Source organism: Aphelocoma coerulescens, chromosome 2 (assembly GCF_041296385.1).
Source record: "Aphelocoma coerulescens isolate FSJ_1873_10779 chromosome 2, UR_Acoe_1.0, whole genome shotgun sequence".
NCBI classification, from domain to species: Eukaryota; Metazoa; Chordata; class Aves; order Passeriformes; family Corvidae; genus Aphelocoma; species Aphelocoma coerulescens.
The window spans coordinates 136185203-136212393 of record NC_091015.1 but is presented as its reverse complement, the minus strand read 5'-3'; the positions used below and the strand labels follow the sequence as shown (position 1 = coordinate 136212393).

Sequence of the window (27191 nt, the reverse complement as noted above, 5' to 3'; positions counted from 1 at the left end):
GATAATCCCAACTGCAGGTACTGCAAGACCTTTCTGTGTTACTGCTTTGGTGCTTTTAAGAAAAGGTGGTGCAAGTCTATCTCAAACCTTTGACTGACTTGGAGATTCATCACAGTCGAAGTCTATTTGCACTTGGGTTTCAATCCTGAGAAATGGTTAATGCCACTATTGCAAAATTTATATGAAAGCTTCTTTCAGTGGTCACCACTTACAGAAAAAAAAGGGTTATATATAAAAGACTCTTTGTTTCTCTCATCAATTTGATCCTGGTCAAAAAATGAGATTTATCCATAAGACTTCTGATGCAATTAGTGGAAGTTTTGTGTCTAAAATGCCTTTACAGCTTTTAGAACCTCAGACTATGGCTGCTTGCACTATTCAGGTCAGAAAACCAAAGAAAGACATACATTTTGGGTGGCTGTTAATTTTTTTCTCTTGAATCAGGACAAACAAAAAATAAAAGCCGTAAAAGGTATTCTTACAATGTAAATTAATTTTATTCAAAACAGATTAAAAAAACTAACAAAGCTTGCCTAACTACATGAGGTAGTACATGTAGCAAAAGAGAAGGCAGAATATACTATTCTGAAAAATGAAGAATATGAATAAGTTTACAAGTTGGAGTGAAATAAATTCAACAACAGAAACAAAATACATCAAAAATAAAGTTTAACAGCTTTTCAGTCTTAAAAGCACCAATACACTTTTCATAGAAAGAAATATAGTATCACCACTACATGTTCTTCATATACCATAATATGGTAAAATTAATGCACCAAGCTGTTCACCATAAATGAATTCTTTAAAATTGTGAAGCAACAAATGACGTAATTGTCATTGGGCTTCATACCACTATACTTCCTGGCCTGCAGGAGTATTTGCCAGGTCACAAGGAGCAAGGTTAGCCTTTGTTACCATTTTCTTTGGTTTTTTTGAACATTTACCCTCATATTAATGTGTAGTATTTTGATAACATTTATAGCTCAAGGCTATAAGCTTGCAAATTTTTATGTATGTGTACAATTCTACATTTTTTCTGGACCCAAACTTACATAAATTGAAATAATCACATGGCAAAAATAAAGCATGTGTCTGTGCAGAACTGCAGGTTTATTCCTTAATTTCAGGTTACTGCATTTCTCAATACAACAATTTTATCAGATCCTTCAAGTTTATATATGTCTGTTTCTCACACACCCATCCCAAGACAGTGGAATATCTGTGAAGGACTGAACCATAATGAATTATGGTTATTTGAACTAAAGAGCTTACCAGCATCCAATAAATATTTTATTAATCTATTTAAGAAATAATAGACATGAATGGCCCAGTCTCTTAAAAATATTTTTTGGAGGAAAACATGCTAACATGAACCAGGGCTTCTTCCTATATTTTGTATTTCCCATTTTACTTCAAAATAGGTATTTTTACTTGTTATGGTTAGTGTGAAATTGAGAACAATCTAGATCTTCATTTATGCTTGCATGGCTAATGCTACTATAAATCATCAAAAAGATATATATGCTTTTATTTTACTTTAAGGCATGATTTATTTATCAAAATATTGGGATGACTTCTTTTATATACATTGAAAATAAAAACTCAGGCCTCCCTAAGGCATAGTTTTAAGGTTACTGTTAGTGGCATATATAAAGCACCATATAATAATATATTCATATGAAGAAAACAAAGAACATTTGTGAGCTTTGAATTAACTGTATAGGAGTAACTGCTAAGAAAATATAGCAATATTTAACACAGGATTCAAAGTGTTCTTATATATCATTACAGATTTTCAAATGAATTTTTCTCCCATGTTTATTTTTACAGATTTTTTCCATTAAGATTTATACGTAATTTAAACTTTTTGGTGGAAAGCAGTATACATCTTCTGTACAATAATGTTACAGCTTTATACAAATTTTAGGAATTACAAGAAATGGCCTGTATTAATCTTTTCCAAGTGCTCTTGTTTCACTTGCCTGTTTTATGTTTTACTTGCTAGATTCAAACAACGGCAAATACTCTGAAAGCCTTGCTTCCTGGAGGATTCTGTAAACTGGAACATAAAAACATTGCTTATGTTATTTTTAAGACTGTAACACTCCAGTAACAACTTTTTTAAATTTTAATTTTTAATTCTAGTATCCTGCAGCATTTCTTGTGACAACTCATAAATTTAGCTATCTAGGATTTCTTTAAAACTGCTGCAAATAAAAACTACATAAATTTCAGATTTTTTTTCCCCTAACAGCTTATTAGGAACAAATCACAACATAAAAAAAATGAAATAATCCTTTGTGATGAGGGATTCTAGATTCTAGTGTAAGGAATTGAAGCAAAATATAAATAGTGTTTTGGAAATAGAGAAAACATACATCTTGTGCTTACTATTCTAGCAACTGTACTTGGAGAGAACTTGCAGACCCAAGAGATTACTTGTTTGCTAGTTGCTTATACAACGAAGCGTAGATTTCTACAGAGACCTAACATCTAAGAAAAACAAAGGGAATTCCTTCTGAATGGATAAATATCTGGCTTCAAAACAAAAGAAACAAAAACACCCAACTCCAATGAAATTTTGATAGGATAAGTATTTTTGCCTTAAGTTGGACCAGCATGTCCTATTTAATGATCCATTGTTTTTTCTTTAGCAAACCCTATCTGAAGATTATCTGGGAAGGAAAGGGAAATGGAGGTGAAAGCAAGGAAAGGCACAATGGAACAGGTTGGCTGCAACAGCATTAGAATTCATCTTCTTCTGCTTCACAGAAAACTTGAATGGGACTCTTCTCCAAAGTGCTGACCTCCCAGACTTTACCAAGATGATTTATGTGTAAATATATGTGTATTTATACATATTTTAAAATGTATATTTATAGATATTATATAATACATATATTAAATATAAAGTATAAATAATGATCAAATTTGCAACATTCTTCCTGTCTGCATCTCTACTCAAAAAGATTTACATGGAGAGCAAAAGTGTCAGTAAGGAGGCACTCTAAGGAAACTGGGTGATCACAGAGAAAAGTAAAAAAATAGGTAAAGTAAGTCATCCATTGAGTAAAGAAAATCTGTATTTTACAAGCTTCCAGATTTTTTGAAAGGTCTGAGAGAAAGAGAGCAGACATTCCCCTACCCCCAATTAAAAGCAAGACAAAAATACTCAATATTTTCCTACTTCTGGGTTTTCTAAAGAAACTTTTTGAAGTTTTTTCCCACTCCAATTTCTCAGAAAGACTATAGTCTGGGTTAGGTAACAATCATTTTTAGTCTAAGAAACATTCTTAGCTTTAGAGGATGAGAAGAGTGGTACAATGTTTTAAAGTAATTTCTCTTTCTTCCTTTAGAACTTGGAGAACCCTTTCAGGGATTAAATTTAATCTGCAACATATAGCCATGTGTTATCATCATACAATGCACAAATACACTCAATACAACTAGTGAACTTTCACAGCATCTCCATGTCTTTCAGAAAAACACTGTTAACAAATTATTAAAAAAAAAGTTTCAATGATTGTGAATTTTCATGTTTGTGACTATTAAGTATGATTCAGGATCACTGGTTCGATACCATGTAAATCACTAATGAACAGTTCATCAGGAACCAATGAAACTGCATCATTAATGTTAATTTTTAAAAAATCCCTAAGGATGTAAAGGCAATTTTCTTATCAAATATTGTGTTAGTTGCTACAGAACCAGCAAAGCAAACAAGAGGTTTACTTTATTTCATAAGCAGCTTTTCAGGGCAATGTTTTATGAGCTTAGAGGAGGCAGGCAGCTCCACTACCACAGCTTCTCCCAAGTCACCACAGCTGTTACACAAGCTCTGTAAATCACCCCTTGTTGCCTGTTTGGCTTCTAGCACTGCCTCAGGTACAAACAGACACAATGCAAGACTGTGAACCTTATTGAGGTCAAGAGTAAAGTGTAATCTTTGCAAATGGGCTCTGTACCTTTCTGAATATATCCCATTTTGAAAGGAAGCAACATAGACTTTTCTTTTGTCTACTGGCATAACATCAACATAACCGCCCTGGTTGCGGACCACACCAGCGTGCACTGCTGCCCGGCAGATACTGGAGATCTGAGGAGTGAAGAAAAAGATTAGCTTTGCAGTCATCCTTTTATTCCATAATTTTTAAGAAGAAGACAAATAAAGGTCTTTAAACCAAGTTTAGGAAACATAAAATAATTATATTTATTGCACGACTAGTTTTATTAGTCTTACAGTATTTAAATCTGCTTCATAGGAATTAGGCCAATTTACAGGAATACAGACATTGCCTTTCAGGTCACTTTCACCATGATGTAAAAATAATTTATTTCAGGCTATTTCTTTTCAAAGATCAGGAACGTTTGAATTCTTGAGCCTTTCAAAATGAAAGAATCTATCAGCCAAAACATCAAACATCAGTGAAATGATCCATATTCAAAGGGAGAATCACAGTTTCCTATCCAGGCATGGGTAAATACTAAAAGCTAGTTAGATGAAAGGTATAATGTGAGCATGAGACTGAAGATAAGAGGTCTAAAATGAAAAGTGTCTGTGAAGTTAACAGCACCTGCAGTTTCCTGAAACCTCTATTCTCTGGTCACTAATGCCCCTCATGAACCCATGAAGAATAAACTATATCCACAGAAGCATTCCTCAGTGACAATCTTGATAATGTTAATTTAAATAAGTGATTTAATCTTGCAGTACTCTGTTACTCTTTCAGCATTTTAAAAATTGTCAGAAGAATGAAACTTTTTAAATATTCCAGAAGGTAGATCCCAATCTTTAATACATAGCATAGCAAAGTGCAGTTCCAGCTACAGTGAATCTCTACTTGGAGACAAGCTTTTTGGTGGAAAAAGTCTTAAATGCAATAGGTTTCTCCACAAGCAACCTTAAAAAACTTAGTCAATATAAATAGCTGGTCAAACAGGCCACTATTTAAACAAAAACTGCATTTCTTCCAGTTATAACTGGAATAATTTATACGTTATCACAGCCATTTTGCAATCTCAATGCTATATAAAATCAGGAATTTAAAATAGCAATGATTTTCCTACTGTCACTCTAAGTGCAGGACTTGCCAGGTTCACTCGTATTTAGTTAGTCTTTCAGTGTTCCAATATTTAAAGGAGTAAAGATCTGAAATACTTCATGCAAGTAATCTTTTGCAAAGATACTTTAGAGTTTTTTTCCACGCTGCTGGGTGCAGTTTTAGAACATGCCAGCAAGAATGCCATTTAAACCCCTCTGTACTTTTCTTCCTCCCAAGATTGTAAAACTTTTGTTATATCCTGAACACCAACAGATGCATTATTGTTATGATTATAGCATCCCTTATTTATCCATACTGTGGAGTAACTAATCATGTGCAATTTCAAATACCCAGGGGGAAAAATGGCCTCTGCAATGCAGGATTACAGTCAGAAGAAATAAAAGATGATATTTACAAGGCAGTTAACTACACTCAAGAACTAGAAGAATACTATTCATTCTATTCATTCCTAGTACAATAACACAGCAGTAACTTTGTTTTCAGTTCCCACTAGAGATATAAAAAAAAGCTAGAGGTACAACTGGGGAAAAGAAAGATCAGCTTTTTCACCTCTGTAACAGTAACCAAAATGCTACACTCTTTACATCATGAGATAGGGATGTACCTTCATAATTACAGTTGAGGGTAGCTAAGATACTGGCTGTTCCCATGTTATTTGAAATTTCTAGTCAAGTAAAAACGAAAGAAAAAGTTAAGGGATGTAGATTTTGACAGAAGAGGCTGACTACTTGTTGGAAACCATCTCCAGCAAAGGATGGGGCCATTGTTAGGGCTGGTATGACAAGTGGACCAATCAAGTACGGCTGGGCTAATGCTCAACATTTCAAAAGTGAAGGCAAGACATGGAATACGTGAAAAAGGAGAGGTCAGAAGACTGGGGTTGATGAAGCCAGTTCAGAGGCTATTTTCAGATGAAAAATAAACTGATACTCTGATGCTACTCCAGATGAGACTGGACAACAAATACACATACATTTTCAATATACAAACAATTAAATGAGTATAAATTCATAGTTATGAACTAGTTTATAAGAATAGCTATGAATATATGTATTTCGTTTTATAAACACATGCAGAATACATTTTTTTCAGAAAGTATTATCTACCCTTATTTCTCAAGAAGTTCTTGTCTTGGAATGAGACTATTAGACATTCATTTAAATGGAATCAGATTCCAGAAGTGATGCCACAGTGTTTCCTATGTTCAATATTATTGTCATCGAGATCACACTTCCTTGAACCACTAAGATAAGCCTCCTGTTGATTTAAGCAAAACAGGATTTCACTATGTCTATCACAAATTTCAGCATATTTTTTGTGGTTTACATCAGCACCCTTGGGTCACTTTCTGGAAGACTTCAAAGACTTGAGGTTGTTTCTTTAATTTTGATGAAGAAATTCCAAAGGATATATAAGGTAGTATTTTTAAGTTAGTATAAACATTTCATACAGCATTATATGGCCGTGCTTCATCACTGTGTTGTGAACACTCCTAAACTTGTTAGTATTTTTAACAGGTCATAGGATCTGAATACCAAGTTGCTCATTTCCCTTCTTTGGGTACTCCACAAATACCAATATCTACCACAGCATATCATTACTCTACAAAGGCATTTAAATCACAAGTGTCTTTAGCATACCATCATAGGAATATGGAGCTATGGACTACATAGCATATCATATAGGAATATGGACTACATCATAGTCTCTATATTTTATCATAGCAGAGAATTATGAATACTCTTGCAAAAGTTTCAGGGAATATTTCCATATACAGTTACTGAAACAAAATCAGTATGACCAAAGCCCTCAAATGGTATAAAATTATACAACTCCATCAAACTCTTTAGATAAAAGATATTTGTTGCTCTCTAGCCCCCAAAAGAAGTTAGGTAGACACTCCTAAAAAGTAAAATTAATTCTGCTCTGCAGATACCTATCTATCTCCTTTACCACTCTAGTCTCTGTACTACATACTACTACAAACGTAATCTAGAACAGCACCTTCTGTGTAAATATCCACCCTGACAGCATGTGGTAAGATTCCCATCTCTGGATTCCAACCTGTATTTATGTCCATTTTTTCCTAAAAGCACACATTTCTATACAATGGAGATGAATGATGAGATAGTACACCTAAAATAATTTTAAACTAATTAAATTCTAATTTTAACTCTGTAAAACTAATTAAAGTCACCTGGGACTTCTCCAGCCGAAGTAAATACATATTCTGAGATTTCCTCCTGTTAAACACATGCATGTCTTCTTTCTCCTCAACAGTCTCTTCTAACTCACTGGGAAACTTTGTCTGTAGCCCTTAATTGCAATCACAGAGCTGAAATAAAATCATCTTCCTCAAACTGCACTTGCATTGAGTCTATTTTCATAGACTCTTTTATACACATTTATACACATTTCATAGCCTCTTTTATACACATTAAGGATCCAGCCAACAAATCAATTATCTTTCTAAAGTGGAAGTACTATTCACACCTGTGACACTACTTATGGACGAGAGCATTTTCAGGACAAGACACTCAGGTAATCTAATGAACATTAGTTAGTTTCAAAATACTGATGAGTAAATATTTGCAAATTATTTTCACACATTTCAAAGAACTGGAAAGTAGTGAAATCATCTCACCCAGCTGGTTGCCATACTACTCTTTATGGCATCCACAAGACCGTTAAACCATAGAGTTTACTGCCAAAAATGTGAACTGCTTTCTCTGCCACTACATCCTGGCTTCTCCATAGACAGATGACAAAGGAGGGGCATAAAATAGAAATCTCTTTTCAGGTTTTCTACCCACCTCAGAACTAAACATGTTGTAGAAAAGACAGGGAAAAAACTTGACTAGCAAACAGAATGACAAGAAAAAAAGTCTGTTAAAATAATATGACAATGTGAGACATTTTATACAAAGAGATCAAAACTCTGTTGCAAATATTTAGCTATCCACACAGATAAGAAATATTCAAAGTATGAAGACTGTGGACATTTATTTTAAGAGTAATATTTTTTGGTATAGTCTGACAGAAGTTAAGGCTGCATCAGGATCTAAAGTGAAAGGGTTTAAATAAGTACACTGCTAATGTTGAATAGTGGGATTTTTGATAAAAACTGAAAGTGGGTCCAGAGACCAGTGAAGCCTACAATGAATTTTCAAATAATTTTCCATATCTTCAGCAGCTGAGTACTGCTAACTTAAATGAGAGCCTCTGAAAAAGAACTTTTGAAAAGACTGTGTGAAAAATCAGCATATGAAAGAAAACTGTATATCAATATTCTATCTTATAGTTACATTATCATTTTTTTCGTAGAATTTTATATCTCATTATATAATACAATGTAAATCCCTATACTTACATCAGAATAAATTCGTGTACCAATTACACGAGCGTAGTGTGGATTTGCCTGCATACAGTTGTGAGGACAATACACCCTGAAAGATCAAAAACAAACCACATACAGTTAGAAAGAGTATCAGGATTAATATATCATGTTCAATGACAGCATTAGTAAGTATAAATCAAGTTGATTATCTGTACATATGGGTCTATAATGCTATTTAAAAGCTGTCAGTTTTTAAGGCTTTGACCATACAGTTGAAAGCATTGCTAATGTGTTAAGGTTCATAATGAAGTGCTTAAAATCATACTTTAACAAGTTTGATCTTCTTTTCTTTCATAAGCAGATGGTGTTCTTGCTCAGCATGTGAGGCAAGTAGAAAACTCAGTGAGAAGAGAGACTGTTCATTATTCTATAATATATATGATTCTAAGCGCCCTATACAAAATGTGCAGTCAGATATCTTCACAGAAGAGACTGATCTGAGTGAGGACCTGTTATGATACTGATGACTGGTGATACAAGCCAATTTAGCAACTTATAATGAAGGTGAGCATTGGCATCTGTGGTTAGAATGAAAAACTTTGGAAAGTAGTGAGATTCCTAGCTGATTCTGGGAGATCAGAAACCTACCAAAACAAAGACTGTCTTTATTAACTGCATTTTGTTAATCTCTGAGGAAAACTTCCTCTGTGATTCATGTCTTTATAGCTTCAAAATGCACAGGAAAACTATGTGGGAAGCTAAGAGTAGTACAAAAGGTGTCAGCATCTTATTTGCTAATTGTGATATGCTTCAAGCAAGAACCATGACTCAACTCTAGGACTACTCTGAGCTATTTCATTTCAAAAATGGAGCCACCCTACACGGGGCAGCCCTGAGCAAGTGCTATTCTCCAAGATGTTATCCAGGCTCAAATCGGTATTTGGCAAGTCACATCACTTGGGCATACTAGAGTCTTGCCAGATGGGTAACTAAAGCATGTTGATAGAGTCAGGAAACATACTTTTGTCAGAAGGAAGCAAGAAGTCAAAGAAGCCTTTTGAAGACCTGCTGATTTATGAGTCAGGAGTAAGAGGGGAAAATGAGGTTGTGTACTCAATGCCATGGCTGATTACTGCTTGTAATTCCTGAGACTACATTTTCAGAATTAAGAGCATGCACAGAATCTTGAATGAATCTCTGCTTTTGTGAAGTTCCTTAAGTTGACACATCAGAATGATATAATTTTTAACCTTGTACTTCTTTTTCAATTTTCCTAAAGACAAAACCTATTTTTCTCCTAATGAAGCTAGCTTTAGTTTTGAATAATGAAGAAAAATAGACAAAGATTGAAGTATGAGCTTGTACCCATCCATTCCTGTGTTCCACTTCTTACCTTACGTCTTCACATCTTCCAGTTAGAAAGCCAGGAGTCATAGCCAAACACCAAGTAAGTCCATGGACCCAAGTGCTACATGAAGGGATGTTTTCCTAGCAGTTTTGGCTTTGTACTTGTTTCCTGTGTTGGCTGTAGGATTGCTATGAAAGTAATCCTGTGGATATCTCCAGCTTAATTTGTGGTAAATCATGCTACAGTGTATTTACCTTTGACTCATCTATGGTTTTAAGAACTGTTACTGAATTCCTTTGTAAAAATATTGCGGTACAGGCGCCTTTCAAAGAGTTAAAACACAGTCTTCAAAGAAATGGCACAGATATTTAAAGCCAACCTGCAGACCAGACATATTAACCAGATATATTTCAATTTTTTTTTATCAAGTTTCTCCAGAACTCCCAAGCAAATTGGTAACTTCTACGATAAATATCTGAATTTTATCCTCCTATTGTATCTGTTTTACAGGTATATAAATTGAAATAAAGTGTACTTTGCCCAAGGTGCATATATATAAAAATGGACAATGAAAAATAAAAACACACTTTTATTCACAGTCTTTAGTCTAATGATTTCACTAAGATTAGCAAGAGGATCTTAATGAGTAAAAGAAAAAGAGACTTTCCTAATGAAAAATCCTGCAGATCATCTTTACCTCCTTCTACTAAGACCAAAGACTAAAATATCACTTGAACATTTCTGACTTCATTTATACAGCTACTGTTGTCGCCTTTCTCAACAACTTAAGACAACTTAAATTAGTAAATGGCAGAAAATAGAGCAGCACTTTAAATTAATGACATTTTATGAATTTTACCTTGGACAGTGTGAGGCTGGTTTTTGAAATGGGCATAGCTGTTCCACTGTGGTTTCACAGGTGATAGCCTGAACTGAAGAAAATAAAATAGAAACAAGTAAATGTGTGCTATTTAGAAAAAAAAGAGTAGTGCTGAGCTTGTAAGAAATAAATACTAACCTGTTACTTTAGAGACAGTGAAGGAGTTAGCAGATTGGTATTTTCTAAAGAACAAATATTAGAAATTACCAGTAAATAACATATTTCAGTGATTTCTTTTAGCTAGAATAATTTTTATTAGACAATATGGAAATAAACCCAAGACAATGTCCCCAGTCAGTTTTTACTCACTGCACCCCCTTCTCCCCAGTTGGGAGTCTATTTATTGCAATGACACATTTACTTTGTACTCCCAGTGAATCTGTTTCTAAAACAGGAATGTGTTTTAAACTCTTTCAGGAATTTAATTTGCTAACAGAATGTGCAGTAGATACCAATTATGCAACATACTGGTCCCTCATAGTGTAGCATGTGGTTGCTCAGAAGCTTTCATCTACCAGAAGAAGAAGAGATCATTCACTTTCTGCTGAAGTTCATTCATATAAACAGCTCCAACACTGAGAAGAGTTTCTCCTAACAGCCTTTCTGAAACATTTCATCATATTTTTTTCTTGGATCTTGCATCTCCTGTTATCATGAGCATCATTAAAAACTCAGTATAACATGCAAGAGTAATTTTTTCTCAGTAATTAATTGGCACCCAGATGTATCTGCTTCCTCTTGTTATAAAAAATCAGGTATATAGGTTATGTAGCTTCACTAAAAATTGATGAACATTTCTATTTTACTCCCATTATCTTCTGTTTTCCTCGTCTTTTAACTCCTGGGATATGCCTCTGATTCTGATATTTTTCATCTGTAACAAAGCTGATGATGCTTTTGGCACCATAAAGTTACTTATTAAAAAAAGAAAAACAAACCACGGAAATGATTCCCTATTCACCTTTGGAGCAAATTGCTCCAGTGGACTCCACTGTTTGCCTGCATTGGTTTATTTACTTGTATGACCCATCAATTTCACATTGCTCATTTATTGGATTCCAATTCGTTTTCACTGAGGTAGCTCATACTTCTGTTGCCCTAGCATTGTTGAACACTGATGTAGGAATATGTATTCTATTGCTGACTAGCTTGTTGAGATACTGAGAACAGTACCTATCCTAAAAAAATCCAACAGCTGAAAAAACATTGTATTAGCAAACCTGATAAGAAATCAAAGGAGCTGAAGATTAGGGTGTTTGCTCTATGCTGCCCTGACACTTACTTTTCTGTACTCTCTATTCTGTTTTGCAATACACAGAAAAGGTGAGATCCACTTTATTTCATCTATTCTTGAGTAGATATCTAGTTCATGCAAGGCTCCATCTACAGACACTGGTGAGAGTCAGGTAGCTGCAAGGCATCCCCGGCTTTGTTGATGGGCCTTTTGAAAGTTTGAAACTTTGGTAAATAATCTCTATTTATTCCATAGCCAAAATACCTTGCCCCGAGTTCCAGTTCTCAGAGGATAGGTGCTAAATACACTCTCTAGGCTGGACACTCATACAGTTTTGTCTCATATAGCACAGAAACACAGATTTCAACTGATGGGAAATCAACTGATTCCAGTTTAAAGACTTTTTTTACAGGTTATCTACTCCTACATTTGTAAGAAAGCTGGCTCCTAATACGTTAGTATTGATATAATCAAGATTTACTTCCCTCTTTGTATCAAAGTAAGTAAAAAAAGAACTATTTGTCTGTATCTTCATTTTTAGGCAGGCAAGTCAAACCACAGTCAGGTCACTGGATATCCAAAGAAGCTGATTAATATCAATGCCTTAAGTGCTACCCAGGTAGACCAAATTATACGCCACTGAATTTAGTCTACCAGGTCAGTGCTCCTCTCTATGCTGGATTAGACATATCTGTAGAAAAGAGAAATGATGACAGGTGTCATAGCCCGTGTCATGTGTTTGCACAGCACAGAGTGAGAGCACAGCCTCTGATGATTACCTATCTCCTTGACTCTTGGGTTTACACCTGAACCAAATATCTCACTCAGAAAAATTCTGTTTTCTTTCAGCTCAATATTACTTCTATGAGCTACACATACACCACTATTACACGTATATTAACTATAGACAGAAATAAGGACAGCAATTTACAGCTCTGAAGAATACATTATGATCTAGTGAAGTGTAATTTGCAAATACTAATAACATCTTAGATTCAAATATACTAATACTGATGTTTTTACATCGCTGGATAATTACATATGAAACTGCCAAGCATTCTTCACTTCTATGTGTTGCTTTTCTGGGTTTTCCTTTAGCATGTCTACAAGTATTTGGAGCTGTTTCCACATACCAGTCTTAGGGAAGGCACCTCAGCAGTGCAGTACACCTCCAAATGAAGTTTGCACAGTATGGAATATTATTCCATCACTGGCCAATGCAGAAATAGTGCAAAATATTTGTGCAAAATGTAATATGTAGACTGTGGAACTGTGCTGAAATTACCGAACACACTGGAAAAGATGTATTTCCTCTTGGTTCCTATGCACACTAAAAGAGGCTCATTTACAAACACAAACTTGTAATATTATTGCTTTTTTAATTGTCATAGATTGCTCTGCCCATGTCCAAAACGCATAAAACAATCTTCCAGTATGTACTAGTTTTCGACAACAAATAGATACTCTTACCAATTAATTAACTGAATACTCCCAATTTTAAGATTATTTAACTACAAACACTAACTTACTGCCCAAGTGACTGTAAATTATTTAACTTTCTTTTGCATTATTATTGTGCCAACTCTCTGTCCACTGTTAAATGCTGGCTAAAGTTTCAGAATGGATACAATATCTCTATACCCATGTGCCTTTTTATAGCATTTTCATATTCTTTATGACAAATAGCATAGCAAAATGTTATTAAAAATGTGATATATTTTGTATGAAATAAAAATAAAACAGGTGAAAACCTTTTCATACATTTTAATTTTAAGAAAAAGCTTACCCAATTGACTGAACGCCATTTCTGTAAGACTTGATGAAGTAATTTTTCCTGCCTTGCCTAGTGACATCAACCCAACCACCTTCATTGTCTAGGATGCCATAATGTATGGCAGCTTTACAAATACTGGATTGCTGAAAAATAGAGCAGGAAAAGCAGATCCATGTCAGACAAAAACCAGGTTTTAATTACAGTGTGTCATTAAAAACTTGGCAGAGAGTCCTTTATGTGTGACTTGGTCTATGTAGGTGTTATTTCAAACAAATAAACCACCACTTTGCCTTACTCAAAGATAAACTATTCTCATTTACAGCGTATTTTTTCACAGTAGCTGTTATTTCCTCTACTGTTTTCCCGGTCTACAGAGTAAATTATATACTCTCAGCCAGTATTAAGGTTACACAAGCAGGCCCATCTTACTGAAACAGTTCATGCAAGCGTACTCAAAAACTGCTGTACTTCTCTTTAGTTGCACCATCACATATTTGCACATAAATATGTGGACACAAAAATTCTACTTCTGTGTATGTGTAAGTGTGAAGTACATTTGTACAGTACATACAGAAAAGCAGATGCAAATTTAGGTCATCTGATGCTATCTTAAACATTTGGTGTAAGCTTTTACTTTTGGTGAATGCTGACATCCTCAAAATCCATTCTTAATACGATTTTAACTAGTATGCCAATAGAAAAGACATTTCACTAAACACTCTACTGGTACAAAATCTAATTTAAAAGTATTTACCATTTCATAATGTACACTTCCAATAACTTTGGCTTTGCTATCCAAACAGCCAGCAGGACATTCATACCTAAGAGAATTAAATACAACTTGGTCTTAAATCCTGGGATTACAAAAAGGGAAAATATTCCAGCTCACATACAAATATAGCCTTTGAGAAAAATCTCAAAATGACAACTGTAAAATTTACCATACCTATTGCAAGTTGTTCCTTTGCACTGATCTCTTAGCCTTACTTCACATGAAACAATCTGAGCTAAAACAAGCAAAAAGCAAATTCACTGCAATGAATTTGATACTAGATAATTCAATTTTGTTGACAACTTGCAAATCAGGTAAATTCCTTACACATTTGCTGTGTGCTTATTACTTCATTTTTCTCACTGTCATCAGTGCCTGTGGAGGCTGAAGGTTGATGTGTTCTTGGCCAGCTTTGCACAGTTGCATCCTGGGCTTTGGATCTCTGACGTTCAATCTCATTGGTTTCCTCTTCTGGTTCGTGGGGGGAATAAGGTCTTTCTGAATCCTCTGTTTCAGAAAATGGGCAAAAAAAAAAATCTCTCAGAAAAAAAAAAATCAGTGTGGAATGTAAATCCCTTACTGTGTTTCGGTAATACGGCTTTGTTCTCAAAAAGTGGTGGACAAAAGGAAGAAAGCAAGGAAAACTCTCCACAGCTTCCTAAGATGGAGAACTCAAGATTAATAAAACACCTCAAGTGTGTTTGTGATAGTGAGCAAAGATATACTCCTTTTTCCCAGCACTAACAGCACAACTGAAGTATGAAACTGCTCTTAATGCTCCTGTTTTAGTATCTTTATGCCATCAGAAAACCAATGGAACAATCTCTCTTACACATGGGCTGAGTTTTACCAAGTTCATAGATAACTTGCAATTAAAGAAGCTTATTCATAGTAACATATACCTGAAAATGAGGCTCTTCTATTCATACATAGTGAAAATAATTCTGAAACACTCATAACTGAATCTACATTTCTTACTTAGGCAAGAACCATAAGGAAGATATTTGGGCATACACATGCAGCTTTCATATGGTCCATACGAAATCTCAGAAGTTATTAACAAAAATTGCTAAATGAGTTGTTCACAGAGTAGAAAAAAAGCAGCAGCTACATAATATGCTGTGTTTCAATGCTATAAAATATGAATAGCATTCCAAAAATTTTAAGAAGTTAATAATCATCCTAGCTGACATTTTCTTTAATTACTAATGTCTTCTAGCTTTGTTATTGATTTTTCACACACCACATATGACAATGTCACTGAGATAATGTTTCCCTATAAACAAATGACTGCATAGAATTCCAGTGTAATTACAGAAAGGCATATACAGAGCACACAATGAGTCTCCATCTTTGTGTACTAAAATCCCTGAACCAGCACTTATCAGCAGGAGTTCAGTGCACTCCATTCCCTCTGGTGAGGCTCAGCCTCACATATCACAAGTACATGCTCCCATTCATCACAGTAAAGTAGGGCCCTAACTGGTCTTTGGGCACACACATAATATATTCTATTCCACTATGTTAAAGTACAATGAGGAAAGAAATCAAAAGAAAAAAAAAAGACATTTCTATTCCCATTTATAGCTGTAACAGTGAAATAGTACATACCTCTGTAACAAAGATTTTCTCTACAACCTCCTCCAAAGCTAGGGGGACATGCAGAACAGGGGCGGCCAGGTTTATAAGGAGCATGACCCCACCAGTTACCTCTTTAAAAAAAAAATTAAAAAAAAAATACCAAAAAATTAATCAGCATATTAACATTAAACAGTACTTAATATGTCAACAAATAAATTATGAAAACCAGAGGCATATAGACCATAACATTTTTCTGATATTCCCAAGTTACAAGCATAGGATGAGAGGAAATGGCCTAAAGTTGCACTAGTGAAGGTTTAGATTGGAAGCATTTTTTCACTGAAAGGGTTGCCAAGCACTGGAACAAGCTGCCCAGGGAAGTGGTGGAGTCACCAGCCCTGGAGCTATTTAAAAGGTACGTAGATGTGGCACTCAGGGACACGGTTTAGTGGTGGACTTGCCAGCATTAGATTACTGGCTGGAGTCAATGATCTTAATGGTCTTTTACAATCCAAATGATTCTATGATTCTACGCCAAATACACAGGATATAGCTGAAAAGTTCATGAAGAAAAAAAATGAAGAACTGACATAAATTGCTGTAAGATCTTTTCAGACTGGCATAGCACGTAAGACTAAATTCCTCCACTTCATGAGAGCAGGCTCCACTCTCCTAGATGGAATATTGTATAAAATTTGATCCTAACCATGGGCTTCCTGTTACACATTCCTTTATGTCACAGTGGGGAGATATATTTATTTTTCAGAAAAATAATCACACTACAATAAAGATCTCTGATGCTGTATATGTACTAAAGCACAGGCCAGAAAACTCACAAGAATATTTGTGCAGAGAAAGACTGTTTGGGAACAATGCTCTATTTTATAACAGTACAAAAACCAGAAAATCCAGACTGATTTCCTTGTGGATTATTTCCTGGACTATAATAAAGTGTCTCACCCCCTCAAGATATTTTTGGGTGTCAATCTACTTACTTAGGAGAATAATTGCATACAAGATAAACTGCTTTTGGCCAAATCTGCCCCCAGATGTTCATATTATGACACAAATTAATTGCACAACCGATTCTGCTACTTGTAGCCCAAACAACCTATGGAAAAGAGGAAAACATGAGGAAAACATGAAAACCAAAGATGATCAACTTAAAATCAAAACTATCTCCAATATAAAAAACTCAAATCACCAAAGCAATGTATTCCCCTCTGTTATAAATGGCTTCAAGTGACCCAATTACAACTGTCAAAAGGCCATTCAGTTATACCCTTATTAGAGAGAAAAGCTTTACCTTGATAGAAAAGATATGTCTCTCATTTTATACAAATACTCTAAGCATATATTTGAAAGTGTAGCAAAACATTTACAAAACAGGATCTAAAGAACTGGTTCTTAGAATTACAATTAACAGATAATTGTGAGTTTTAAGTTATGTTCCCATGTGCTGGAGTTCCTAAAGTACAACCTGAAGATCCAGAGGGGTTCGGATGGGTTTGACTGAGACAACAGAATTTTTCAGCAGTAAAAGAGGTAACAAAGGATAAAATCATTAACAAAATCACTCATATACTGAATAGACCCAAGTCTAACGGATTTTAAATGAATATGCTTTCGTGTCACTGCAATCTAAGGTGGCTGTGCTCCTTTATTCACCTTTCATTGCATATCTCAAAAAAAATCAGAATGACGAACTCTAAATTGTTCAAATGAGACAAATATGACAGGTGTTGAAAATGTATTCATTCAAGGTAAGCCAAATCTGTAGATCCAGCAGGATTTAAAAGCTGAAAGAGGCAAGTACTGTGAAGAATTAGTACCACAAAAAAGCTGTATATATGTATTGATCTTGCATGTAATAGTAAATTTAATTACAGGTACTTTCACAGAAATGGTAAATAAGAACATAGAGGCAACTCTACTTTAAAATTAGATACAATTGTAAATTATGTCAGTAAACAGAAAATTAGTGTTTAAAGAGCAATAATTTTTAAGTTTTCCATTATTATGTCAAAAATTATAGGTGGACTGTAGTATAATCTGAAGATTATGTATTTCCCATCCACTGAAAACATGCTGATAGCCCTCAGAAGAAATTCAGTCTGGATACACAGAATTCAGAAGTATGAGGTAAATAATCTCTATGCTATTTTAAAATCTTCCTGAAGTTAAAACAAGGTCTTAAAAACTAGTTTGATCTGAGGAATTCACCTAAGAAAACTTTTTTTTTTTTTTTTTAAATGAGCTGTTCCTGCAACATATTATGGGAAGGACTATCCAGATTATGCAAAGTGCACTGAGCAGTAACACTCAGTTTAACACTGGGGTTTACGAGCTTTTTCCTCATCCTGCTGATATTTATGAGGATGAAATCTAAAGATTTGTATGACAACCCTACTTTGTGACTGATATACCCAGTGCTTGTAACTATGGAGTGTAAGTAAGCCCTTGTTGGGCTTTTGTGCTGTGATTTCTACTGCAAGTTTAGTGTGCTCCAAGTGTCAGACAGCAACCTAGCTGGAAGTCTCTGCCATTCTTTCCCATAGCTGATAAAAATCAAGCACACCTACATACCTGTGTGTAATGTGTACAAACAGGGCCAGAGCATCTGTACGGACAATATGGGTTGCATTCATGAGGATGAGGATATGTGAAATCTCTCACTTCATCATACCATGCTTGGACATGAAATGTTGGAGGTCTGTACCTAGGGAAGCCAGTAGCAGTGCATTAGATCATTCAAAAGTTGTAGCTTCTACCATTGTTCCTTTAAGTAACAAGCAAATTTTGTTAAGATTTTTAAAAATCTCATACATTACATAAAACAGTATCTTAAATTACCTTCCCCAGTGTGCCCCCAGATTCTGTCCAATTGATGGAAGAAGGCTTGCTGGTCCATGTTCCCAGAGACAGGCTTCAGCCCATGACTCTGCAGATCTCTCCAGTTCTATGTCCCATGTCTGAAATTTGAAAGGCAAGAAAGGGAAATTTTCTTAGAAATATTTGGTGTGTATCTTGTTCTTAAAAAAAAACAAAACTGTGCTTTTTTCGAATTTTTGAAGTTTCCTTTACTGAGGCAGAAGACTGAAAAGTAAGACTTGAAAAAATGTCTGCTGCATTTGTGTTACATAAGAAAGAAAAATGTTTTCACCAAGAGAAAAAAAGTTTTAATCCCTTCACAGCATTCCCTTTAGAAACCATGTGCAGCCACACTGCAGTGAATAAAGCACAAATATGAAACTGAAAGGCTTAGTTCAATTTTCCAAGCAAAATTAAGTGCATTTTCTGTCTCGTGAGCTTTCTTTTTAGTAATGGGCATTTTTCTTAGCCAAAAGGGTATTTTATCCAACCTGCTTTCAAACAAGGCTTTATTTCCTCTAAACTAATAGTTTATGTGAAATGAATGCAATTTCCTCTTCCTTTTCTATAACCAGCTTTTGTTGAAATAATGCACAATTCAAACACAAATTATGAAAACTAGAGTAAGGTTGTCATTCCTTGATTTTATGGCCAGGTTGACAAAAAAGAGACATTCATGATAGTAAGAGGCATGCTTAGAAAAGTCAAAGAAAGACTATGAACTGTTGTTTATCCTTAATTTTTATTCTTTTAGGGAGACGGAAGAATAAGCTTGCAGCTGAAAGCAAATCCAAGTTTCTTTATTTCAAGAGCATACTAAGACACACTCTTCTTGAAAAAGATCATACCATGCTGTGTATGCATAGCTTTTACTGCAGTAAGCTGGGATTTGCTCAAAGTGGTCCATGGCTCTAGTGCAACGTACCCATACTTCTGCTTGACTTTTGGAATTTCCTGATAGCTGCTGAAATAATTTCCAGATACTTGACTCTCTAATACCAACACTCAGGTTAGGAAACTAGAATATTTCCAGGAGAGAAACACATGTCTTGATAGAACCTCAAGTCTTTCATCATACATTCAGAGTAAGTTTTATAAAGTGAGACTATGCTATCTAAATAACAGTAATTCAGTATTTCCAGATCCAAATTCCCATGCAGACACTGGAGATCATGTCTACTAATTTTTGGCACAGATAAAAGGTAGAAAACTCCTTAACACAGCCAAAGACTACACAAATATAACAGACAAATTCCACATGCTAAAATTTATTTTTCTATTGATTTTGACATGCAGTTTTCAAATTATTAATCAGATAACTCATTAAAAACAAGTATGTCCTTGGTTATACAAGACCATGATTATGTAAAGAGTTTATTATCACTCAGTTTAATCCTAGAATATCTGTTCTTGCTTCTCTTCTTCAGAAGTTTTTAACATATTGGATTGCATTTTTTCTGTTATTATTAATATTACCAGCAAGTAAAATATTTACAGGGTACATTTTGGCTCCCAAAATTCAATATTTATTTTGATAGAAATACTCAAACAGTACAATAATGGCAGAATAAATCTTTTAACCCACCTAAGGATACAAAGACCACTGACTTTAGAAAACAGTATGAATTTTCCATTCACCATCCTAGGCCATTATTTCTGTGTCATAAACAACAACTTTTTTTAATCTCCATAAGAAAATATTCAAATCTTAAACCAGGAAGTTTTATATGACAGTTTGTAGAATTCTTTTTCTCCTCCCTTTAATTGTCACACCACCATAAAATGTTCTTCTTGCTATTGTACCCATTGTAAAAACACATGAAGATTAAGATACTTCCTCCATGAGACTTCTACTTCGTTCTTATAGACTTTAGTACAGTTGCTTCATCTTCTACCACAAAATCACAAGACCATAATATTTTAAAATAAAAGCCACTACAGTTTGTCTTTGCTGCATATATTGTATGATATTAAGTCACCTCAAAAATCTTACAACATGTAGATTTAGCTCTTAGGATGAACAAATCATAAAGTTAACAAATTTGCCAAATAATTGCTATTAAGAATAGTTTTGCCAACTGGACTCTGAAATACAAATTTAGAATAAATTAGACTAATGATGGAGCAAAATTTGGGCACCTGATCAGTTTTAGAACTTCCTACCTCCAAGTCTAGCTACCATTTCTTATAACTCTTATAGCTATTCAGAATAACAGAAGATATTCTCTCGTAAAGCTTCCCCCCACATTTTCAACTCTTAAAACAGCAGTCATGGTTAAAGGAATTGTACTGTTTTTCTATTTTTTTCACCACGCAAGGTTAAAAATATTTTATGCATATATTTTAACTGAAATAGTGATACTTTAAAAAGTTTAGAGCTAGGCAATCAATAGTAGCTGCTTGAATCAACTCTTCAAGCTTGTGAAGTAGTTACCTTTAACAAAATTTTCTTTAAAGAGTGATGAAAGCTATGCATGACAGAGCCATCCAGAACTCCACAAGAACAGCTTTTTGATGAAAAACTTAAATTCATCGTTAATCCTTCTGACAGATGAACACCCACACTTCAAGCGCTGTTGAAATTGGATATGGTCTTCAAAAAAAGTTCTGTCTTCTTTAACTGTTTCTCTGCCTTCATCCACAATATAAAATATTGTCTTTACTCCCTTTACCCTGCCTAGCCAGAGATAAGCACACTTCCCACTTTATAGGCCACATCATAATACACCTTCCTTGAAGCAGCTGCATTTATGATTACCAAGACAAAACTTAATTTCTTTCTCATTTTAATCACTAAAGTATATTTTGAGATGTGATGGAGTAAATAGCAAAAGCATTACATATTCAGTCGTAAAAAAAATCAGTCAAGTGTAAATTGCCCTATAGGAAAAACCCTCCTTAAGTGCAGTATTAATTGTTCAATGGGCTCATTTTCTCAAAGCCACCACTTCCTGAAATGTCTTTAATAGAAGTTAAAATTAAAACAAACCAAAACTCTACTAAAGAACATCAATTTTATGAAACATTCTAGAAGAATTTCCAAATGTCCCAGTTCCAAAGAATTTCCTAGAGATTAGAGTCACTTTCTTGATTACCACAAACTTCAGAGAAAAAGTGGGAATAAAACACCACTTATCTCCTACAGCCAGTAGATGAAAAAGAGATAGAAGAGCTAGAAGTCACAGTTACTTGTGTCTCCAAGGCCTACCAAGACAGAAGCCATAAAACACAAACCCAAATCAATGTAGAAACGAAAAGGTTTCCCAGTCTCCAGGATCACTCTAATGACCTTTAATAAAAAGAGGGAAACTTCATATTCAAGGACCATCTTCTCCAGGCTCAAGGATGATGCATCCCGATGAGCAAGAAATCAGGCAAAGGCATCAAGAGACCTGTGCAGATGAATAAAGAACGCCTGTCATTACTCAAGCATAGCCAGGAAATACACAGGAGATGGAAACAGGGTCAGGCCACTTGGAAAGAATATAGAGAGGCTGTCAGAGTAAATAAAAATGGGACAAGGAAGGCCAGGGCCCTTCAAGAATATGGTCAAGGACAACAGGGACAAAACACAGGACTTGTTCAAATACATCAATAACAGAAGGAAAACTAAGGATAGTGTGGGCTTGCTACTAAATGGAGAGGGGATCTTGGTAACAGGACACAGAGAAGGCAGTACTGAATACCTTCTTTGCTTTGGGCTTCACTGACAAGACCAGCCCTCAGGGATCTCTGATCAAGGAGAGTACAGTAATGGAATGTTGGAAGGAAGACTTTTCCTCAGTCAAGGAGAACTGAGGAGAACACCTAGCCAAACTTGACATCAACAAGTCACTGGGCCCTAACAGGATGCATCCACGAGTGCTGAGAGACCTGGCAGACACAACAGTGAGGCTGCTCACAATCATGTCTGAAAGCTTGTGGAGATCAGAGTGGTGCCTGAGGACTGAAAGAAAGTAAATGTCACCCCAGTCTTCAAAAAGAGCAAGAATGAGGATCCGGGAAATGACCACAGTCAGCCTCACCTCAATCCCTTGAAAGGCAATGGAGCACCCCATTCTGGAGGCCATCTCTACCAACATGAAGGACAAGGTGATCAGAAGTAGCAAGCACAGATTCACTAAAGGTAAATCATGCTTGACCAATCAAATTACCTTCTATGATGAACCATCTACTTCGCCGGATGAGGGGAGAGCAGTGGATATCAGCTACCTTGACTTCAGCAAGGCTCTTTACACTGTCTCGCACAGCATCCTCACAGGCAGATTCAGGAAGCGTGGACTGAATGAGTGAACAGTGAGGTGGGTTGAGACCTGGTTGAACAGCAGATCCCAGAGGTTCATAATCAGTGGCACAGGATCTATCTGGAGGCCTGTCACTAGTGGTGACCCCCAAGGTTTAATAATGGCCCCAATATCGTTTAACTTTTTATCAATTACTTGGATGAAGGGGCAGATGTCTCCTCAGGAGTTTCATTGATGACACAAAACTGGGCGCAGTGGCTGATATCCCAGAGTGATGTGCAGCCCTTCAGAAGGACCTGGACAGGTTGGAGAGATAGGCAGAGAAGAACCAGCTGGAATTCAACACAGGTAAAGGCAGGGTCCTTCACCTGGGGAATAATAACCCCAGGTACAAGGGTGCCAAGAGGCTAGAGCCAGGCTCTTCTCAGTGTGCCAGGCAACAGATAGAAACTGATGCACAGGAAGTTTCACCTGAACATGAAGAAGAACTTCACTGTGGGGGTGACTGAGCATTGGAACAGGTTGCCCAGAAAGGAGGCACAGTCTCCCTCACTGGAGGCATTCAAGAATCATCTGGATGCAATCCTGTGTCATGTGCTCCAGGATGACCCTGCTTGAGCAGGGAGGTTGGACCAGATGACCCACTGTGGTCCCTTCCAACCTGACCCATTCTGTGTTTCTACAAATGGTATCCTAATCCTTGATGCAACCACTTGGAAAACTATCTTAAGTATATATCTGACTACTCCAGTAATGCAAAAATTATACACAGGTGCTAATAAAATTATGAATAAGTATGAAATTTCTGAAAACAAATTAAAAGTTTGTACAAGAAATCTGTACGATTGCAATGCCATATCACAGATTACTCAGAGAAAATTAGCTTAAAGGTATTTTTAAAGGCCAATTCTACAGCTACATGTAGTTGGAATTTGAAGAATTCAAAAGATTTTCTACTGAATTATCAACATGCCTAATCATTGCTTCAGAGATGGGATCAAGAATAGGAAGGAACCTCTTTACATTTTTGATACCACCTTGAATTTTGTCCTTCTCTTTCAGTAGTTAAAACAGGAGATCAAAATTTCTCTCCTAAACTAATTATTCTAACTGAAGTTATATGAAGAAAAACTGTGTATCTTCATTCTAAGGATAAAAAACTGTTTATTTTAAAGTTTTTTTCATACCAATCCTGTCAGATTAGTTCTAAATATAGTGCATTTTGCTCACAAAGCAGGCTAAATGAAACAAACATGTAAAATAATCTGCCTAAGTATTTAAAGCATACCTCTTTACTGAAATAGGAATTTTATTCCTGTGTTTTTAATAGCACTCCCTTGTTTCACTCACATGATGGCAAGCTTTTGGCTTCAAACAATGAAAGCATCTTCATATACAAAGAAAGATAAACACCCATGTTTTCATGTTCACTCACATCAAGTTACCCAATGAAGAACTTCAAACAAATAAAAAACTAATTAGTGATCTTTAAAATGCCAAGATGCTTGGCATTTTAAAAGAAGCCAGAATAAAAATGGAAGAATATGAAGAGACACAGCAACCTATTTATTTTACATCCTACCAGAAGCAAGCATTTCTCAAATTTTAACCACAGTGTCTTTAGTGATATTAAAATCTGGCTACTGAAATATATACTGATCTGACCTGAATTAAGCTTTAAGCTTAATTCAAAAAGTTCTCCCATAATACTCAGAAGCAGTTGGTATTTTACAGATTTAAACTAAGGACACTTTTAAAACAACTCTTTGAAACAAATGGTAAAGTTGAAAAGAAATCTCTGCATAGCTATAGGCAAGGATCTTTGTGTTTGACAAAGGATTAATTAAATCTTCAAACACCATTACTTAAAAATATAGGATATTTCTTTTCATAAAAAGGGAGACTAATTTTTTGAAATGTAGGTGTGCACAGTACCTGATATCTCATCCACTAGTTCCCTCATCCATGCTCTGACATGACCGGGTTTCAACGACTTTGCTCTATCAGATTTCTTTGGTCGATACAAGGTACTGAAAGGAGCACAAGAAGATGAAAGTGCAACAAGGCAGCTGATTCCCAGGTCTGACAAGCACTTTGACTGGGAATTGTTTGATACTACATGCAATGTAATTTAACTTGTTTAATCAAGAAAAAGTACTGCCCACATTGTCAGAAAACTACATGAGGCCTACCTTTTGGATAAGGGCTCATCATCAGGGTTGGCTTTCTACATTGAGACAGGCACACACTGAAAATATCACAAACTGCTCAGAAGTATGAACCTCCTTGAAACTATTCCTTTTGTTTTGCAGAACACTGCTAGAGTGCACTTTGAAGTTGTCCATGGGTATTCATTCCACACAGAAAGACCCAGCAGAAAATAACCCCCCTGAAAAGCAATTAGCATGAATATCAGGTTCTCAGCATCAATTCTTTTGCTCTACAAACCTGTTTCAATGGCACCACAACACTTGTCAACACAGGCACTTCTTTCATCAGTATCCTGTTAAAACTAGTGCACCATCAAAAAAGACACACAGATATGGCACTATTAGTGTTTCACAAATGTTCTCAAACACTACTCTTGCTGAATCCAAAACCCAGCTGTGCAGGTTAAACTGAATGGTAGCAGCAGCTACTGCTTCCAGATGCTGACTCTTCCTCTATCCCAGAAGACTGCAAGACATTTTGCAGCAGGTATGTTGCAGACAATATGGATCTGACTGCTTCTGGGTTACAATATATCAAAATAAACCACAGCTAATGCCAGTTTAGCTTTATAGACTAGACTACAAATTTGGAATTCAACCTCTCTCAACATGGGGTTCAGGTAGAGTGTAGACCTAAACCAATGTTCTGTTTATTGGAAGAGCTTCTGTTTCAGTGAGGCTATCTACCACATCTTAAATTAAAATTCATCAGCAGCCAAACAAATTACATGGGGTGGGATTAACTTCCCCTGAATTTAAACAGCCTCAAAACAGATACCTACATCTGAGCTAAGTTATCTAAATAACTTTTGCAGTTACATACACAAATAAGCATCTATAGGGGGAGATAATTTTAGCTACCCTCCTTTAACTGAGATAAACTGTGTGTTGGAGATTCTCATTTTTCTCTACTAATTATAAAGGAGACTGGCTCAAATGCAGACATCTACACCACAGACATCAAAAGCTCGGAGAGATGAATCCCACCATTTGTGTTGTGTAAGTGTTAAATCAAAAGTGTACATTCTCATCCAAGCCAAAGCAGCATGAGTCCACCTACTACACCAAAAGGCATTGCAATAGAACTGCAAAGGCCAGTAGCTCAAAAAACATTTTCCAGTAAAAATAATTTTTAAAAGCCCTCAACAGTGGTTTCATTTTAATTGGAGATACTTTCACATATGTTGGAAGGCAGAAAAAAATCATATGGACTGGGACTATATGGAAATTAAAGAAGAGCTAAAATTTAAGCTCAGTAAAGATGGAAAAGTAAGTACAGCGGGCACCACTGAAAGTAAACATTTACCATGGCATAGTATAAATACCTCATTGCTGTATACATTCTAAATATAGGGAAAGAGTGGTAAAGTAAATACCACAGTACAGTATGGGTATTTATTTACTTTTTAAAAGAATCCACTGTATTACAACTAATGACACTGAGAAGGAAAAAAAAATGAAAGATGAAACACAGAATGAGAAATGCCATGAGCAAATATGCCAGAAATACAGTTGAAAACTAGAAATCACCTGCACGGCACCAGCACAGAAAGACAGAAAGGTACAGTTAAAAGTTACTTCAAGAGACTGATCCTGACTATACCTAGCCTTTTCAGACAAATATATGTGTATTATCCAAATTTTTTTAACTTAAAATTAGTAATAGTATTTTCAGAATAATATTTACTTTCATTTTCTTCTGGATTTTAATGATTGCAAGAGTAAAGAGGATCTCCTTGTTATGCAACCTAAACCTCCTGCTCTACAAATGCTATCTGACGTTTTATTGCCACAAAAAAAGAAATCTCTCTCATCTGTAACTACCATTTTTATTTCCCAGATTAACCAAATTCAGCTGCTTCATTCCTTCAAACATC

General features: G+C 35.5%; 1 protein-coding gene across 2 annotated transcripts in view; it reads right to left on the bottom strand.

The window, feature by feature from the left end:
• Nucleotides 1-526: 526 nt before the first annotated feature.
• Nucleotides 527-27191, bottom strand: part of CRISPLD1 (cysteine rich secretory protein LCCL domain containing 1) — a 38016-nt gene continuing 11351 nt past the window's right edge. For both annotated transcript variants that reach the window (XM_069004967.1, XM_069004968.1), the window contains 13 exons: nt 18843-18961; nt 18576-18708; nt 16985-17100; nt 16020-16120; nt 14736-14915; nt 14583-14643; nt 14391-14457; nt 13649-13779; nt 10767-10810; nt 10608-10680; nt 8434-8509; nt 3966-4096; nt 527-2059 (listed from right to left, as the gene is read on the bottom strand). In XM_069004967.1, the coding sequence (XP_068861068.1) occupies nt 2008-2059; nt 3966-4096; nt 8434-8509; nt 10608-10680; nt 10767-10810; nt 13649-13779; nt 14391-14457; nt 14583-14643; nt 14736-14915; nt 16020-16120; nt 16985-17100; nt 18576-18708; nt 18843-18961 (1284 nt within the window). In that variant the 3' untranslated portion in view covers nt 527-2007. The remainder of the gene's footprint in view (nt 2060-3965; nt 4097-8433; nt 8510-10607; nt 10681-10766; nt 10811-13648; nt 13780-14390; nt 14458-14582; nt 14644-14735; nt 14916-16019; nt 16121-16984; nt 17101-18575; nt 18709-18842; nt 18962-27191) is intronic.